The sequence below is a fragment of the Triticum urartu genome, chromosome 2 (assembly GCF_003073215.2).
Source record: "Triticum urartu cultivar G1812 chromosome 2, Tu2.1, whole genome shotgun sequence".
Classification (NCBI taxonomy): domain Eukaryota; kingdom Viridiplantae; phylum Streptophyta; class Magnoliopsida; order Poales; family Poaceae; genus Triticum; species Triticum urartu.
This window is the reverse complement of record NC_053023.1, coordinates 135,710,204-135,730,990: the sequence shown is the minus strand read 5'-3', so window position 1 is coordinate 135,730,990 and position 20,787 is coordinate 135,710,204. Positions and strand designations below refer to the sequence as shown.

Below are 20,787 nucleotides of genomic sequence, written 5' to 3'. Positions count from 1 at the left end.
GAAGGTGACGGTTCTGATTTAATCCCTTTGAACCCAAGTGAGGCTGATAGCCTAAATAAATGTTTGCTCTACGTAACATAACATCTATAACTTTTGTATTTAGCCTTCTATTGCATCAGGGGCAAACAAGTGCTATCTTGTTTAAGTTTTACTTTCCTATATTGTAGAGTGCTTGATTGTAGGACTACACATGTTGAATCGTGATAACTATGGCATTAGGTTTCTCAAAGCCAAAGTTCAATTTCTACCAACCCACTGAGATTCTAATGTAGTTCTGTTGGTGTTAGAAATATACCTCGTAGTAGGACATATATAGATGGAACACTCGTTCCTACAATTCAGCAACCAAAGTGTGTTCCTTTTCCTTCCACAGCTACTTGCTTATCTACTTGAAATCTAATCTTTCAATTATAATGTGCCATAAATTTTCTTTTAAGGAAAAATAATGGAAAAAGGGAAGAGATGAAGATGATGAAGATGATGCTGAAGCATGAGTGCGAGAGAGGCTAGCAAAACTTAAAGCAAGGAATGGTGCGGACTTTGAACGTTTTGGGTCCTAAAAAATTTCAAATATAAATGAAGATTCTGGAGGCTGAGCCAGTCAATGACAAACTAATAGGAGGAAGGTGATATAACATGCTTCTGTTTGGTTACTGCATCAATTATAAAACTGCATCTACTACTTCAGTTTTGAGGCACTTCATACACCATCTTGTTTTGTTATTTGTAGCGCACTGAATTAATGCCTACCGTTGAAATAACTCGAGTTCTTAGGTCCAAAACGACTAGAGATGTTGAGGACAAATACATGGCAAAAGCAGGAATGTGACCACAAGCAAGCTGAGGAGGTATATACATGTTTCTCTTGGCTATCGCCATGTGATACTATTTCTTTTTTGTTTGACATTCAATCGTTATCTTGATAAATTTGGAAGGAACTCAAAGCCTCACAATCTTGATAATGCTATTTCTTATAAGGAGTACCTTATAAGATGCATTGATCACTTCAGAAAGAGCTAAGCTTATAAGATGCATTGTTTATACTGCATGCACCTTTGTTTGTGATGTTAGGCGATTTAAAATATTGAAGCAGGAAATATTGGCCAAATCAAACCTCTTAGTTTTGCTTGTCCCATCGGAACCCTGCTCTGTTAGCTTACTGCAAGTATTACCTCGTAGAATCAAATTGGAAGTGATAAACTGCAGATTTGAATGGCAGTCTATCTAGATAGCGATGCTTTGCCCATTTCCTAAATTTTTCTCTATGAGTAGGTCCCTTCTGCTCTGGGTTGTGTGATCTGTACTATACATTTGTTCTATGGAGATTCTTCTTCAGCTTGTTTATCTTACAGTCATTCCTTTACGCATTCACATCAAAACCGATTTCTTGTTGGCTGTGCACTTGCCTTATTGGAAACAGAAATAGAACTCTGTTCCGTTATTTTCCCTGTATTCTACCCTCATGGTTCATAGGGTAACAAGCACAGTATTTGGATGAGATGGCATTTACTATTGGTGGCTTATTTGTATGCCTAACAAGTTGGGTGCAATGCTCATTTGGTAAAAAAAATCTTCATAGGTAGGTCTTTGATCTTGTTCATGTGCTAGTCTGGGTTAGGTGACAAGCTCGTTTTCTTTGCTTAATAATATCAGCGCTTCGCAAAACACAGTTCTCTATTTATAATCTGTTAATTCCACTTGTCCAGTTTTCCATCTGATGTTCACTTGTCCAGCTTAATAATATTAGCAGCATCGCAAAACACAGTTCTCTATATTGATGATCTGTAATTCTTTTTCTTGATTGATGTCTATTTTTGCATCTACTGCTCTATGTTCTCAGCTTGCTTCATTTGTAACTAGTGCATAATATGCTTACTTAGGCCCTGTTCGGCAACATACCACAACCACAAATCCTCAACTTGATCACTCATCACCAATCGCCAGCTTCCTAGGCAAAAACTCGGTTTGTGGGGATGAGTAGTAGTTTTCCCCCTATTGTTCTCCTATTTAACTATGTACAGAGATCATACAAAGAGCTTTTGATCACTACAAAATTGTACTCTTGCAAAGGAAATATATACGTAAATTTTAAAAGTAGCATGAAAAATATTGAGAATCATGAACATCGAGTTTTAGACATGTCATAGAACAAAGGCCTCACATTTAGCATAAGTTTGCAAATAAAAAAGGCACATACATGTCTCAGTGTGAGCAGCCATGCCATGCCATCAGTGTGAGCTGCTGAATCCTTGCAAAAATCTCATATGGAAGCCCTGAAAATTTCATATGGAAGCCACTGGGTTTCATAACTGGCCCTTAGTCACTTAAATATCACCTGGTCTTTGTTTCTAGTCCCGGATTCTGTGTGGTGTGCAGTTCACAGATTCTTGTGTTTATCTTGCTTTCTCAACTGCTTCCTTACGCTGCTATAACTATCATTTCCAGCAATTGCTTCCTCCAGATTCCCTGTGGTCTTTGTCAATGGTTGCTTTAAAACTAAATTATTCTACACTGAATATTTACATTGGTTGCTCAAAGTAAAAATATGTACTCTGCACTGAATATTAACTTGTGGTCGTGTTTTTTAGAAGGGAACAATATCGATGTCAGAAGTAGTAACAGGAAGTAATAGCAGCCTATCCTACATCCACTAATGTCATTTAAATCCCAAAAGCACTTATATGCCACTGATTAAAAAAAAGCTTTCACTAGTAAGTTATAACTTGACATACTGTTTTGCCAAGGAATCCTGCTTATATTCACTAGGTACTACTTTGTCTACTTAGAATTAGCTCCTGGCATGTTCGGTGTAAATCAATTATGTACGAATTTCTGGTTTGTGATATTTGACCATGGATAATTTTTGTATGTGCAGTGCAAATGATTCTTGCCTGATCTAATTATGTAATATTGCTTGCTGTGATTGTTGGAAATATGCCCTAGAGGCAATAATAAATTAGTTATTATTATATTTCCTTGTTCATGATAATCGTTTATTATCCATGCTAGAATTGTATTGATAGGAAACTCAGATACATGTGTGGATACATAGACAACACAATGTCCCTAGTAAGCCTCTAGTTGACTAGCTCGTTGATCAATAGATGGTTATGGTTTCCTGACCATGGACATTGGATGTCATTGATAACGGGATCACATCATTAGAAGAATGATGTGATGGATAAGACCCAATCCTAAGCATAGCACAAGATCGTGTAGTTCGCATGCTAAAGCTTTTCTAATGTCAAGTATCATTTCCTTAGACCATGAGATTGTGCAACTCCCGGATACCGTAGGAATACTTTGGGTGTGCCAAACGTCACAACGTAACTGGGTGGCTATAAAGGTGCACTGCGGGTATCTCCGAAAGTGTCTGTTGGGTTGGCACGAATCGAGACTGGGATTTGTCACTCCGTGTAAACGGAGAGGTATCTCTGGGCCCACTCGGTAGGACATCATCATAATGTGCACAATGTGACCAAGGAGTTGATCACGGGTTGATGTGTTACGGAACGAGTAAAGAGACTTGCCGGTAACGAGATTGAACAAGGTATCGGGATACCGACGATCGAATCTCGGGCAAGTATCGCACCACTAGACAAAGGGAATTGTATACGGGATTGATCGAATCCTCGACATCGTGGTTCATCCGATGAGATCATCGTGGAACATGTGGGAACCAACATGGGTATCCAGATCCTGCTGTTGGTTATTAACCGGAGAACGTCTCGGTCATGTCTGCATGGTTCCCGAACCCATAGGGTCTACACACTTAAGGTTCGATGATGCTAGGGTTATAAGGAATAGATATACGTGGTTACCGAATGTTGTTCGGAGTCCCGGATGATATCCCGGACGTCACGAGGAGTTCCGAAATGGTCTGGAGGTAAAGATTTATATATGAGAAGTCCTGTTTTGGTCACCGGAAAGGTTTCGGGTTTTATCGGTAACGTACCGGGACCACCGGGAGGGTCCCGGGGGTCCACCAAGTGGGGCCACAAGCCCCGGAGGGCTGCATGGGCCAAGTGTGGGAGGGGACCAGCCCCAGGTGGGCTGGTGCGCCCCCCCACAAGGGCCCAAGGCGCCTAAGGGGAGGAGGGGGGGCAAACCCTAAGGACAGATGGGCCTTAGGGCCCATGCCTGGTGCGCGTCCCTCTCCCCCTCCCCTGGCCGCCCCACCAGATGGGATCTGGGCTGGCCGCCGCCCCTAGGGTGGAACCCTAGGTGGGGGCGCAGCCCCCTCCCTCTCCCCTATATATAGTTGAGGTCTTTGGGGCTGCCAACACATGAGTTTCTGACCTCTCCCTGGCGCAGCCCTACCTCTCTTTCTCCTCATATCTCGCGGTGCTTGGCGAAGCCCTGCTGGATCACCATGCTCCTCCACCACCACCACGCCGTTGTGCTGCTGCTGGATGGAGTCTTCCTCAACCTCTCCCTCTCTCCTTGCTGGACCAAGGCATGGGAGACGTCACCGGGCTGTACGTGTGTTGAACACGGAGGTGCCGTCCGTTCGGCACTAGGATCTTCGGTGATTTGGATCACGATGAGTACGAGTCCTTCAACCCCGTTCTCTTGAACGCTTCCGCTTAGCGATCTACAAGGGTATGTAGATGCACTCTCCTTCCCTCGTTGCTGGTTTCTCCATAGATAGATCTTGGTGACACGTAAGAAAATTTTGAATTTCTGCTACGTTACCCAACAGTGGCATCATGAGCTAGGTCTATTGCGTAGATTCTATGCACGAGGAGAACACAAAGTAGTTGTGGGCGTTGATTTTGTTCAATATGCTTACCGTTACTAGTCCAATCTTGTTTCGACGGTATTGTGGGATGAAGTGGCCCGGACCGACCTTACACGTACTCTTACGTGAGACAGGTTCCACCGACTGACATGCACTAGTTGCATAAGGTGGCTAGCGGGTGCCAGTCTCTCCCACTTTAGTCGGAACGGATTCGATGAAAAGGGTCCTTATGAAGGGTAAATAGCAATTGGCATATCACGTTGTGGTTTTGCGTAGGTAAGAAACGTTCTTGCTAGAAACCCATAGCAGCCACGTAAAACATGCAAACAACAATTAGAGGACGTCTAACTTGTTTTTGCAGGGTATGCTATGTGATGTGATATGGCCAAGAAGAATGTGATGAATGATATGTGATGTATGAGATTGATCATGTTCTTGTAATAGGAATCACGACTTGCATGTCGATGAGTATGACAACCAGCAGGAGCCATAGGAGTTGTCTTAATTTATTTATGACCTGCGTGTCAACATAAACATCATGTAATTACTTTACTTTATTGCTAACCGTTAGCTGTAGTAGTAGTAGAAGTAATAGTTGGCGAGACAACTTCATGAAGACACGATGATAGAGATCATGATGATGGAGATCATGGTGTCATGCCGGTGACGATGATGATCATGGAGCCCCGAAGATGGAGATCAAGAGGAGCAAAGTGATGATGGCCATATCATGTCACTATTTGATTGCATGTGATGTTTATCATGTTTATGCATCTTATTTGCTTAGAAAAACGGTAGTAAATAAGATGATCCCTCATTAAAATTTCAAGAAAATGTTCCCCCTAACTGTGCACCGTTGCGAAAGTTCGTCGTTCCGAAGCACCACGTGATGATCAGGTGTGATAGATTCTTACGTTCGAATAAAACGGGTGTTGACGAGCCTAGCATGCACAAACATGGCCTCGGAACACATGAAAAACACTTAGGTCGACTTGATGAGCCTAGCATGTACAGACATGGCCTCGGAACACAAGAGACCAAAAGGTCGAGCATGAGTCGTATGGTAGATACGATCAACATGAAGATGTTCACCGATGTTGACTAGTCCGTCTCACGTGATGATCAGACACGGCCTAGTTGACTCGGATCATGTAATCACTTAGATGACTAGAGGGATGTCTATCTGAGTGGGAGTTCATAAGATGAACATAATTATCCTGAACATAGTCAAAAGGTCTTCACAAATTATGTCGTGGCTCGCGCCTTAGTTCTACTGTTTAGATATGTTCCTAGAGAAAATTTAGTTGAAAGTTGATAGTAGCAATTATGCGGACTAGGTCCGTAAACTAAGGATTGTCCTCATTGCTTCATAGAAGGCTTATGTCCTTAATGCACCGCTCAGTGTGCTGAACCTCGAACGTCGTCTGTGGATGTTGCGAACATCTGACATACACATTTTGATAACTACGTGATAGTTCAATTAAACGGTTTAGAGTTGAGGCACCGAAGAAGTTTTGAAACATCGCGAAACATATGAGATGTTTCGAGGGCTGAAATTGGGATTTCAGGCTCGTGCCCACGTCAAGAGGTATAAGACCTCCGACGATTTTCTTAGCCTGCAAACTAAGGGAGAAAAGCTCAATTGTTGAGCCTGTGCTCAGATTGTCTGAGTACAACAATCATTTGAATCGAGTGGGAGTTGATCTTCCAGATGAGATAGTGATGTTTCTCCGAAGTCATTACCACCAAGCTGCTAGAGCTTCGTGATGAACTATAACATATCGGGGACATATATGGTGATCCTTGAGATATTCGCGATGTTTGACACCACAAAAGTTGAAATCAAGAAGTAGCATCAATTGTTGATGGTTGGTGAAACCACTAGTTTCAAGAAGGGCAAGGGCAAGAAGGGATACTTCATGAAACGGAAAATCAGCTGCTGCTCTAGTGAAGAAACCCAAGGTTGAACCCAAACCTGAGACTAAGTGCTTCTGTAATAAGGGGAACAGCCACTGGAGCAGAATTACCCTAGATACTTGGTAGATAAGAAGGCTGGCAAGGTCGATAGAAGTATATTGGATATACATTGTGTTGATGTGTACTTTACTAGTACTCCTAGTAGCACCATGGTATTAGATACCGGTTCGGTTGCTAAGTGTTAGTAAACTCGAAATAAAAGGCTACGGAGTAAACGGAGACTAGCTAAAGGTGAGCTGGCGATATGTGTTGGAAGTTTTTCCCAAGCTTGATGTGATCAAGCATCGCACGCTCCCTCTACCATCGAGATTGGTGTTTGCATTGAGCATAGACATGATTGGATTATGTCTATCGCAATACGGTTATTCATTTAAGGAGAATAATGGTTACTCTGTTTATTTGAATAATACCTTCAATGGTCTTGCACCCAAAAATGAATGGTTTATTGAATCTCGATCGTAGTGATACACATGTTCTTGCCAAAAGATATAAGGTAGTAATGATAGTACCACCTACTTGTGGCACTGCCACGTGAGTCATATCGGTATAAAACGCATGAAGAAGCTCCATGTTGATGGATCTTTGGGCTCACTCGTTTTTTGAAAAGTTTGAGACATGCGAACCATGTCTATTGGTGTATATGCATGAAGAAACTCCATGAAAATGGACCGTTTGGACTCACTTGATTTTGAATCACTTGAGACATGCAAATCATACCACATGGGCAAGATGACTGAAAGCCCCGTTTTCAGTAAAATGGAACTAGAAAGCAACTTGTTGGAAGTAATACATTTTGATGTGTGCAGTCCAATGAGTGCTAAGGCGTGTAGTGGATATCATTATGTTCTTACTTCACGGATGATTTGAGTAGACGTTGAGTATATTTACTTGATGAATCACGAGTCTGAATTATTGAAAGGTTCAAGTAATTTCAGGGTGAAGGTGAGAGATCGTCGTGACAAGAGGATAAAATGTCTATGATATGATCATAGAGATGAATATCTGAATTACGAGTTTGGCACAGAATTAAGACATTGTGGAAATTTTTTCACAACTAATACAGCCTGGAACACCATAGTGTGATGGTGTGTCCGAACATCATAACTGCACCCTATTGGATATGATGCATACCATGATGTCTCTTATCGAATTACCACAATAGTTTATGGGTTAGGCATTAGAGACAACCACATTCACTTTAAATAGGGCATCACGTAATTCCGATGAGATGACACCGTATGAACTATGGTTTAGAGAAACCTAAGCTGTCATTTCTTAAAAGTTTGGGGCTGCAACGCTTATGTGAAAAAGTTTCAAGCTGATAAGCTCGAACCCAAAGAGGATAAATGCATCTTCATAGGACACCCAAAAATAGTTGGGTATAACTCTTGTCTCAGATCCAAAAGCAATAAGGGATTGTTTCTAGAATCGGGTCCTTTCTCGAGGAAAAGTTTCTCTCGAAAGAATTGAGTGGGAGGATGGTGGAGACTTGATGAGGTTATTGAACTGTCTCTTCAACTAGTGTGTGGCAGGGCACAGGGAGTTGTTCCTATGGCACCTACACCAATTGAAGTAGAAGCTTATGATAGTGATCATAAAACTTTAGATCAAGTCACTACCAAACCTTGTGGGATGACAAGGATGCGTACTACTTCAGAGTGGTACGTAATCCTGTCTTGGAAGTCATGTTGCTATACAAAAATGAACCTACGAGCTATGAAGAAGCGATGGTGGGCCTGAATTCTGACAAATGGTTAGAAGCCATGAAATCCGAGATAGGATCCATGTATCAGAACAAAGCATGGACTTTGGTGGACTTGCCCAATGATCGGCAAGCCATTGAGATAAATGGATCTTTAAGAAGAAGACGGACGTAGACGGTAATGTCACCGTCTATGAAGCTCGACTTGTGGCGAAGAGTTTTCAACAAGTTCAAGGAGTTGACTACGATGAGATCTTCTCATCCGTAGCAATGCTTAAGTCCGTCGGAATCATGTTAGCATTAGCTGCATTTATGTAATCTGGCAGATGGATGTCAAAACGAGCTTCCTTACCAGTTTTCGTAAGGAAAGGTTGTATGCGATACAATCAGAAAGGTTTTGTCAATCCTAAGGATGCTAAAAGGTATGCTAACTCCAGCGATCCTTCTAAGGACTGGAGTAAGCATCTCGGAGTTGGAATGTACGCTTTGATGAGATGATCAAAGATTTTGGGTTTATACAAAGTTTATGAGAAACTTGTATTTCCAAAGAAGTGAGTGGGAGCACTATAGAATTTCTGATGAGTATATGTTATTGACATATTGTGGATCAGAAATGATGTAGAATTTCTGGAAAGCATATAGGGTTATTTGAAAAGTGTTTTTCAATAGAAAACCTAGATTAGGCTACTTGAACATTGAGCATCAAGATCTATGAGGATAGATCAAAAACGCTAAATGGTACTTTCAAATGAGCACATACCTTGACATGATCTTGAAGGTGTTCAAGATGGATCAGTCAAGGAAGGAGTTCTTGCCTGAGTTGTAAGGTATGAAGTTAAGACTTAAAGCTCGACCACGGCAGAAGAAAGAGAAAGGACGAATGTCGTCCCCTATGCTTTTGTCATAGGCTCTATACGGTATGCCATGCTGAGTACCGCACCTGATGTGTGCCTTGCCACATGTCTGGCAAGAGGGTACAAAGGTGATCCAGGAGTGGATCACTAGATAGCGGTCAAAATTATCCTTGGAGTAATAAGGACATGTTTCTCGATTATGGAGGTGATAAAGAGTTCGGCGTAAAGGGTTACATCGATGCAAGCTTTAACACCTATCCGAGTGACTCTGAGTAGCAAACCGGATACGTATAGTGGAGCAACCATTTGGAATACCTCCAAGTGGAGCGTGGAAGCAACATTTATAATATGACCTAAAGATTTGCAAAGTACATACGGATCTGATTGTTGCAGACCCATTGACTAAAACCTCTCTCACAAGCAAAACATGATCAAACCCCAGAACTCATTGAGTCTTAATCACATGATGATGTGAACTAGTTTAGTGACACTAGTAAACTCTTTGGATGTTCGTCACATGGCGATGTGACCTGTGAGTGTTAATCACATGGCGATGTGAACTAGATTATTGACTCTAGTGCAAGTGGGAGACTGTTGGAAATATGCCCTAGAGGCAATAATAAATTAGTTATTATTATATTTCCTTGTTCATGATAATCGTTTATTATCCATGCTAGAATTGTATTGATAGGAAACTCAGATACATGTGTGGATACATAGACAACACCATGTCCCTAGTAAGCCTCTAGTTGACTAGCTCGTTGATCAATAGATGGTTACGGTTTCCTGACCATGGACATTGGATGTCATTGATAACGGGATCACATCATTAGAAGAATCATGTGATGGACAAGACCCAATCCTAAGCATAGCACAAGATCGTGTAGTTCGCATGCTAAAGCTTTTCTAATGTCAAGTATCATTTCCTTAGACCATGAGATTGTGCAACTCCCGGATACCGTAGGAATACTTTGGGTGTGCCAAACGTCACAACGTAACTGGGTGGCTATAAAGGTGCACTACGGGTATCTCCGAAAGTGTCTGTTGGGTTGGCATGAATCGGGACCGGGATTTGTCACTCCGTGTAAACGGAGAGGTATCTCTGGGCCCACTCGGTAGGACATCATCATAATGTGCACAATGTGACCAAGGAGTTGATCACGGGATGATGTGTTACGGAACGAGTAAAGAGACTTGCCGGTAACGAGATTGAGCAAGGTATCGGGATACCGACGATTGAATCTCGGGCAAGTATCGCACCACTAGACAAAGGGAATTGTATACGAGATTGATCGAATCCTCGACACGGTGGTTCATCCGATGAGACCATCGTGGAACATGTGGGAACCAACATGGGTATCCAGATCCCGTTGTTGGTTATTAACCGGAGAACGTCTCGGTCATGTCTGCATGGTTCCCGAACCCGTAGGGTCTACACACTTAAGGTTAGATGACGCTAGGGTTATAAGGAATAGATATACGTGGTTACCGAATGTTGTTTGGAGTCCTGGATGATATCCCGGACGTCACGAGGAGTTACGAAATGGTCCGGAGGTAAAGATTTATATATGGGAAGTCCTGTTTTGGTCACCGGAAAGGTTTCGGGTTTTATCGGTAACGTACCGGGACCACCGGGAGGGTCCCGAGGGTCCACCAAGTGGGGCCACAAGCCCCGGAGGGCTGCATGGGCCAAGTGTGGGAGGGGACCAGCCCCAGGTGGGCTGGTGCGCCCCCCCACAAGGGCCCAAGGCGCCTAAGGGGAGGAGGGGGGCAAACCCTAAGGGCAAATGGGCCTTAGGGCCCATGCCTGGTGCGCCTCCCTCTCCCCCTCCCCTGGCCGCCCCACCAGATGGGATCTGGGCTGGCCGCCGCCCCTAGGGTGGAACCCTAGGTGGGGGTGCAGCCCCCTCCCTCTCCCCTATATATAGTTGAGGTCTTTGAGGCTGCCAACACATGAGTTTCTGACCTCTCCCTGGCGCAGCCCTACCTCTCTTTCTCCTCATATCTCGCGGTGCTTAGCGAAGCCCTGCTGGATCACCATGCTCCTCCACCACCACCACGCCGTTGTGCTACTGCTGGATGGAGTCTTCCTCAACCTCTCCCTCTCTCCTTGCTGGATCAAGGCATGGGAGACGTCACCGGGCTGTACGTGTGTTGAACGCGGAGGTGCCGTCCGTTCGGCACTAGGATCTCCGGTGATTTGGATCACGACGAGTACGACTCCTTCAACCCCGTTCTCTTGAACGCTTCCGCTTAGAGATCTACAAGGATATGTAGATGCACTCTCCTTCCCCTCGTTGCTGGTTTCTCCATAGATAGATCTTGGTGACACGTAAGAAAATTTTGAATTTCTGCTACGTTACCCAACAGTGATGATGAAGTGCAACACATTTAGAAGAGTTTTATTTATGCCGATGAGTTAAATTGTTACATGTCAAAATCTTTAATTTGTCTCTTCAAAAATCTGAAACAAGAGCTCCATTTTGAGTTTCCAATCTGTTGCAGGTTTCCGAAAGGTACAGAAGTTGATGGAGGTTTGAAAGGCCTTCAAGCCGTTGAAGATTTGGAAGACCTATAATTAAGTTGGCGGAGTAATAATGTCATATGCCTTATTTGTTGAACCTGGAGACTTGCTCTGCTCATTTTGGTTGTGTGGCATATTTAGAAATATATGTACTTCTCCTTTTGTGGCACAACCTCCTTGTATATGATTGTTATATATGTTTATTGAATCAAGTTTAAGGTTTTTGATGAGGCCTATATGTTACTTTGATTGATGAAGTGAATGTATAAATTGTGTGGTACGTCATGATTGCTTGAACATAATGAATGGATATTAGATTAGGGATGCATAGAACAGTTTGCTAGTGAAATCAATGTACTGGCATAAAAACTGTCGGGTGAAGATACTTGTGCTGGCAGTAGAACTGCCGGTAATTGTAGTTGCATGTGCCTTGACCAATCCGCCGGGAGAAAATGGACTGCCGGCAAATAGATGGGCAAGGGCAAAGAAACTGCCGGGAGAAGTCTATCTGCCGGGACAAGTAATCCCTGGCAGCCGTTCTCATGGCGGTTCTATCTGCCGGGAGAAACACTGTCCCGGCAGTTTATTTGCCCTCTAAAGTGCCTTTTCCTGGCAGTTTTTCTGCCCTTGTATCAGTGTTGTGGTGTAGTGCTTCATCGCTACCCCTCTCGTCACGTTCTTCCGTGGTTATCTCAAGATTCGCGGACCATTATTCATCAATGAATAATGGTTATGCCGACCTTATGATCTGAGGTTTACTATGGAAGGGCTGGCCTATTTGCAGATTGCAAAGTCCAACAAATTTGTGAGTGCGCAAGTGATGGAACACATGGCCTCCTGCTAGCCAATTAGCTGATGAGGTTTGATGGCTAAAAATCACCAGCGATAGGCGTCAGACATTTTTTGGGACTTTAAAATATATTTTTTTAAGAAAAAAGTGAATACTTTTTGAAACGCGAGCCTTTTCCAAAATTGTGAATCTTTTTTTCAAAAACTCAAACATGTTTTGAAAATGCAAAAACAAAAAATCTCAAATATTTTTTGAAAACACGAACATTCTAGAACCTTGTACATTATTTGAAAAATGGGTACATTTTTTGAAATTTTGAGCAAAATTTGAAGTAAGGAATGTTTTAAAAAATGGGAACATTTTTTGAAATTTTGACTAAAATCTGTAAATATGATTATTTTGTGGGAACTCCAAACAAAATTCGAACGTATGAATTTTCTTATCTGTGGACAAAATTTGAAAAGGGAACATGTCTTGGAATCCGGAACACAATTTGGAAACATGAACATTTTCTAAAATGTGGACATTCCTTAAAAATTTGAACAATTAAAAAAGGATATTTTATTAAACACTAGAAGAATTTTTAAACATCTCAAAAAAGTTGAAGACTTGGAACATCTTTTGAAAAAATGAACATTTTGTGAAATTGCAAATTTTATAGAACACATTAAAAATATATTAAGTGAACATTATTTTGAATATTTGAACATTTTTAAAAATTTAAAAATTATGAAAAAAGGAAAAAGAAAAAGAAAGAACAACTTTAAAAAGAATAGCTTAAGAGAAATGACGGACAAAAAGACTAATCTTAGTCAATCTAATTATCTGAATGCAGCTCTATTTTTCTTTTGACGGAAAAAGATAACTTTATTAAATAGAAACTACAATTATCTCCATTTGAGGCTCCTTAAACCATGCAAGCCATAAAAACCCTAGCTACCCTTGTAAGTTCATGGACGACCCTATTTGCTTTCCTATTACAATGATTGACATTACAGTGCGACGAAATCACATGCCATAAAATAACAATCGCCAAAAACAACCACACCCGCCACTGCCACATACCGCCCTCCATTCTTCATGATGCCAATGATCTTAAAATTATCTGAGTTAATAACGCTGGCTCTTCATGATATGCGCGGTGTGGTGAACTACCTGCTAATTCTTGTGTAACATCAATTTTTGTATTGGGTCTGTCTAGGACTTATCTAGATGTGACATAACGATGTCACATCTAAGTTGAAATCATCACCTGCTTATAGCTTTTTGTTTGTTTGTTGTTTTTCTTTTTTGGTATTGTATCGTCTGGGCCCATAGAAACGCTCGCATGGGCAAGGCCCAGCTCACTCTACGACCTGTAGCTAATCGTACATAGTAACGATTTGTGTTTTTTATTCCTTTTGTTTCTTTTATTTTCTATTTTCTCTTTTTTCTTTTAGGTGTAGTTTTTTTTCAGTTCTAATATATGTCAAAAAATTAAAATACACACTGATTGTTTTTGGATATACGGTGAACATTGTTTTTAATACACACTGAACAAATTATAAAATTATGGTGAACATAATTGTAATACACATTGAACAAATATTTAGTATATGGTGACCTTCTTCTAATATATATTGAACTTATTTTCTATGTATTGTGTATGTTTCTTAACGTATATACGGTGAACCTTTTACAAAATACTCACTGAAGAATTTTAAAATGTACACTGACTTCTAACGATAAATAAAACAATAGAAGAGGAAAAATAAAAAACTGGTCAAAAAAACTTGAAAAATGTTCACGTATTAAAAAATATATGTGGATTAAAACAATCATGAATTTGAACATTATTTGCAAATTCGAAACATGTTAGTTTAAAATGGACCCTAGTTGCATATCATGGGTGAAGTTGCAACTAAGAAGAATATTAGTCGGGCCCCCAATTGCATATCGAGGATGGAGTTGAATAATAATAGGTACTTCAGAACATTGTTACAAGAGTAAATCACCTCTACAACTACAAACATTTTTGCAACCAAGGACCCTCGACAAACACACTCTCGTAGTTGCGAGTCGATGTTCGGCATGCAACTGGCAACCCTCGACAAACACACACACCCCTAGTTGCGAGTAGTTGCGAGTCAATGCTCGGCATGCAACTGGGGACCCTCGACAAACACGCACACGCGCGCGCGCGCACACACACATCCGTAGTTATGAGTCGATGGTTGACAAGCAACTGGGCACCCTCGACAAACACACACACCCCTAGTTGCGAGTCGATGGTTGACATGCAACTGGGGACCCTCGACAAACACCCTTAGTTGCGAGTCGATGGTCGGCATGCAACTAGTAGCCCCGACAAACACACACACACCCTAGTTGCGAGTCGATGGTCGACATGCAGCTGGCGACCCTCGACAAACACCGTTAGTAGCGAGTCGATGGTCGGCTTAGAACTAGGGGCCACGATAAAACACAACCCCCTAATCATGAGTCGATGCTCAGCATGCAACTAGGGACCCTCGACAAACATACACACCCTTAATTGCGAGTCGATGGTCGACATGCAACTGGGGAGCCTCGACAGACACAGACTCGCCTAGTCGCTAGTCGATAGTCTACTTGCAACTGGGGAAACCTCGACAAACATACACACACCCTTAGTGGCGAGTCGTTGGTCTGCTTGCAACTGGGGACCCTCGACAAACACACACACACACACACACCCTTAGTTGCGAGTCAATGGTCGACATGCAACTGGGGACCCACGACAAAACACACACACCACCTAGTTGCGAGTCAATGATCGTCATACAACTGGGAAGCCTCGACAAAAACACACACAACCCTAGTTGCGAGTCCATGGTCTTCATGCAACTGGGGACCCTTGACAAACACACACACACCCTAGTAGCGAGTCGATGGTCGGCTTGCAACTGGGGACCCTCAACAAACACACACACACCCTAGTTGCAAGTCTATGGTTGGCTTGCAACTTGGGACCCTCAACAAACACAAACACCCCTTAGTTGCGAGTCGATGGTCGACATGCAACTAGGGACCCACGACAAAACACACACACCCCCTAGTTGCGAGTCGATGGTCATCATGCAAATGGGGACCCTCGACAAACACCATTAGTTGCGAGTCGATGGTCAGCTTGCAACTAGGGGCCACGATAGAAGACACCCCTTTAGTTGCGAGTCGATGCTCAACATGCAACTAGGGATCCTCGACAAACACACACACCCCTAGTTGCGAGTCGATGGGTGACATGCAACTGGGGACCGCGACAAACACACACAAACACCGCCCCCAATTGTGAGTCGATACACGGCATGCAACTAGGGACCCTCGACAAACACACACACCCCTGCTAGTTGTGAGTCCATGGTTGACATGCAACTAGGGACCCTCGACAAACACACACACACACACACACCCCTAGTTGTGATTCGATGGTTAACATGCAATTAGGGACCCTCGACGAACACACCCCCCATAGTTGCGAGTCGATGCTCGGCATGCAACTGGTGACCCTCGACAAATACACACACCCCTAGTTGCGAGTCGATTCTCGGCATGCACACACACACACCCCTAGTTGCGCGTCGATGGTCGGCTTGCTACTGGGGACCCTCGACAAACACACACACCCTAGTTTGTGAGTCGATGGTTGACATGCAACTGGGGCCACCATAGAGACACGCACACACACGCGCGCGCACACACACAGACACTTAGTTGCGAGTTGATGGTTGACATGCAACTGGGGACCACGACAAACACACAAAAGCACCCTTAGTTGCGATTTGATGGTTGGCTTGCAACTGAGGGGCCCCAACAAACACACAGACTCTTAGTTGCGAGGTGATGGTTGACATGCAACTGCGGACCCTCGACAAACACACACACACACACACACACACACCTAGTTGCGAGTCGGTGGTTGACATGCAACTGGACCTGTAGAAACACACTCAACTCCCCTCCCCCTTCACGAGTTGTGAGTCAATGGTTGGCTCGCAACTAGGAGCCCTCGACAAACACATATTGAGAACGCCCCCTCCCCCTAGTTGTGAGTCGATGGTTGACTTGCAATTGGGAGCCCTCGACAAACACACACATCCTTAGTCGCGAGTCGATGGGTGACATGCAACTCGGGATCGCGACAAACACACATAGAAATCGCCCCCTAGTTGTGGGTTGATGGTACAACTTCAGTTGCGAGTCGATTGTAGACTTGTAACTAGGGCCACCGACAAACACACATACACCACCCCCTCCTTCTCTAGTTGTGAGTCGATGTTCTTCAGATTTCGAAACAAAAACAAACAGAAAAATGGAAGAACATGGGAGGGGAACGGGACAACAGGGGGAGGGGAACATGCGAAAGGAGAGTGGCATACTCGATGGAGGCTACCGTATCGATCTAATATACTCTGGGGCTAGACTCTTCGTATTCTAAAAAAAACCCCATATCAAACCAAGGCGACGGCGGCCCAACAAGAAAAATAAAAATAGTCACCCTCCGTTGTAGGCCTCCCAGCCCGACAAGACGATACGACAGGACACGCGACTAGTGCGATCACTCGACCGTGAAAAACAAAGCACAAACAAATCAAACGGCTGAAAATAAAACTGATGTCACAAAAAATAATCAATTTTAAAAAATCATAAATTACAAACAAATAATTTAATAGATAAAGGAGAAAAAAGAAAGTGAAAAATAACGCGGCCCGGCTCTTTGAATTTTGCCCATACAAAAAGGCCTAGGCGCAGACAAAAAAGCAAAAATGGCAGACCGCACCAATGTATATAACAAAATATAAAAACCCACATACTCAGATCCCATACAGGAAAAGGAACAAGGCCGATCGGGAAAACAGCAAGGACACTAGTGCGACACGGGCCTTAGCGACAACAAAAACAACAATTCACATCAAAGAAAACAACAACAATTTGCACAAATCTTAAAGCCCATAATCATGTGATGAACAACTTAGATGTGACATTCTTAAAAAAAATTAGATGTGATTTAGTCATTCTGTTTTGTATTTATTGTTCTACAATCACGAGGTATCGGTGGACAGCTCAGATTTCACGGTGTGGCGCCGGCATGGGCACCTAGTGTCTTCTCCGCGCCACGCGCGTCCTAACTACTGTAGTTCACAAATACAAATGGAACCTCGTCGCTTCTACTCCTATTACGCGCAGGCAGGAGCCTTGAAGCCGGTGAACCTGACGAACGCGATGGAGTGGGGCTCGACGTGCACCGGCGTGCACCCGTTGATGGCAATCGCCGGCCGCAGCTCGGGGATCTGGCCGCACGGGCCGAGCGCGAGCGGCTCCCCGTTGAGCATCACCACCTGGCTCTGGATGTCGCCGCCCTCGGGGCTCAGGTGGTACTCCTCCCTCCGCCCGCCGCACACCGCCGCCTCCCCGCCGCCGGCTTCCGCCTGCAGCAACCTCCGCGGCGGCGGGTGCAGGTCCATGTCGCCGGCCACCGTAATGTCGAACGCCGTCGAGTTGGACAGGTTGATGAGGAGCACCGTCACGCCAGGCTGCTTCTTGGAGCAGTGCGCGTAGGAGCGGAGGTACGGCGAGCCAGCGGCGGCGGTGGTCTGGAGGACCCCCGGGCCCATGAGCCGGTGCCAGAGCAGCGCGCTGTAGTAGTCCGGGTTGGGGGCGAGCGTGGTGGTGTTGAGGAGGCAGTAGTTCCCGCCGACGAGGGCCTGCCGGCAGTACACCTTGGTGCCGAACACGGCCGACATCCCCAGCTGGTCCAGGTACCAGAAGCTGTTGGCGAACCGGTCCGACACGTCCTTCCCGCCGCTGTTGTACGCGCCGCCGGACTCGCCCACCCACGCCGCGCTCCACGGCCCGGACTCCCGCACCGTCGCCTCCATGTCGCTGAACGTCTGCGCCACCTTGTCCAGGTAGTACGGGTCCTGCATCTTGTTGATCAGCTCCTTGTCCTTCCCTGCAAGTTCACGCAAGCAACACCCACTCGATTACGCACACGTCACCAAACATGCAGCCCGGCCGGCGACGCGCGAGTGACTCACCGGAGCCGAGGTTGTAGATGTGGTGCGTGACGGCGTCGACGACGCCGGGGCCGGAGACGCGCAGCATCTCGGAGAACCAGGGCCCGTCGTAGAAGCCCCCCGGCGCGAGGACCTTGGGGAGGTGGCCGGTGCCGTTGTACACCTTCTCCACCATCTTCCTGAGCCGGAGCACGTCCTTCCCGTACTGCGCCGCCATCACCTTGGCCTCCACGCCGCCGGCGCACAGCTCGTTGCCCAGCTCCCACGACTCCACGCGGTACCCCTTGCTCACGGTGTAGCGCATCAGGTCGCGCGCGTTGCGGCCGTCCCAGCCGCCGACGTGGAGCGTGCTGCCGTTCTCGGCGGACTTGCGCCGGCCCCTCAGTGCGTTCAGCCCGAACGTCACCGTCGTGCTGATGCACGCAGATCAGATGTGAACTTGGATTCTTGTAGCCATGAATTGATGCATGGTTGCATCAGAGATGTGGCAAGCATGCATGATCGCTTACTTGGTTCGCCGAAAGAAGATGTTGAGCTCGTCCCAGCGGTTCATGGCGAGGCAGCCGTCGGTGAAGCCGAAGAGGCGGTCGTCGTTTCGCCGGAAGCTGGGGCAGTCGGCGTAGTGCTTGCCAACTTTGTACGTGATCTGGTCCTGCAGCGATCCTCCGAGCCTAATCCGCAACGAGTTGAAGGCTGCCATGCAAAGATGGAACCATCATGTCGATATGGATCATGCATCATAGTACAACATGTGCATGCATGCATGCACTGATCGATCAATCGAACCAATGATAAATTCATATATCAATCTCAAAACAACCAAGTTAATTTTCTATTTATTTCACCTTTGACAGCATTGTACAGGATAGGGCTGTAGAGATCCTGCAGGCAATTAACCCCGATGCAAAATCAGTAGGATTAAAGGTGTGTGCAAGACGGCATGCAATTAACCATGCACATACGAAAATGTCGGGCTAACTTAAGTTACCAGGTTGATGATGGAGGAGTTGTGCCAGGGGCACATGCCGTAGTTGCACTTGTCCCTGGGCCACCAGTCGAGCGTCGCGCAGATGAAGTCGTCGTCGGTGTGGGAGATGGCCGTCACCGCCCTCACCGACACGGTCGCCTTCTCGCCCCCGGCGGCGATGGCGTACGGCGCACCGGATAAGACGAGGATGCAAAGGAAAAGGGTCCCGGCAGCTTGAGCGGCCATTGGAGAAGGAATTCGTGCTCGGGAGAAATGGTGCCACGCCGGTGCCTTCGATGCTGACGGTTATATGCGTGGAGCTATATATAAGAACTCGGAGTGAAGTCAGCCCACGAAGCAATAGAATAGGGCTTTGCGTTGCAGAAGGGAGTATGGATAAGTACTGCGTAGCACACGAACAGGACGGTTTGTTAGTGTGTGTGTGTTTGTTTGTTTTTCGCATGGGAGAGAGTCTAAGTAAGAAAAAGTCGCCTCTTCGACAAAGATACTTCCAGCACAATCTGCGGTAAGCCCAAAACGTTCGCAACCGACGAATAGCGTTAGTAAAATCCATGGCCGGCGCTAGAGGAAAAGATTGGCCTTTGCATAAGAGTAGTCTGATTGCACATAGATCAGCTGACCAATGATTTACAGGGTTGAACTTTAAAAAATGATTTACAGGGTGGATTTTCAGGCACGTTTTTTATTTTTATAACAAATTCGGATATATAACATAGGGAATGACCTAAATCGAAAATATCAATTATATGACCCTGTCGGCCTCCCGTGGGCAAAAAGGACTTTTTGGTCTAGTCAAAGCTAAAGTAGGTTTTGTTCGCACACGAACACGTCACCGTATACCTCCAACGCCGAGGGTGATGCACCGCAGCTCGCGTCGAAGGAGATCTGACCGGCAGCGCGATACGCAGGACAACCGGCAGATGCTTTTGTGGACCCGAAACCCCACACTCCCGGGAGTGACCCCGTCAGGGCTTGCGGCGGCTATGGGCTGCCCTAGGTCGACCTGATCTCCTCTAGGGCCTCGAGGTTCGCCATCCTGCAACAAGAAGAACAGACGAAGAACGAGGAAGAAGAAGAACTAGGGTTAGGGAGAAAAGATAAAAGATAAAAAGTGGTAGATGATTTGATCGATTGTGTGTTGTTCAATGGGCCGTCACCCCTTAGATATATAAGAGG

The 20,787-nt window shown here is 45.0% G+C and overlaps 1 protein-coding gene across 1 annotated transcript; it reads right to left on the bottom strand.

The window, feature by feature from the left end:
- Positions 1-17,783: 17,783 nt before the first annotated feature.
- Positions 17,784-19,836, bottom strand: LOC125535430 (heparanase-like protein 2). Its single transcript, XM_048698484.1, has 5 exons — positions 19,612-19,836; positions 19,469-19,505; positions 19,133-19,316; positions 18,645-19,036; positions 17,784-18,559 (listed from the first exon to the last, which is right to left on the bottom strand). The coding sequence occupies exons 1-5, from the start codon at positions 19,834-19,836 to the stop codon at positions 17,784-17,786; spliced, it is 1,614 nt and encodes a 537-aa protein (XP_048554441.1).
- Between the last annotated feature and the right edge of the window lie 951 nt (positions 19,837-20,787).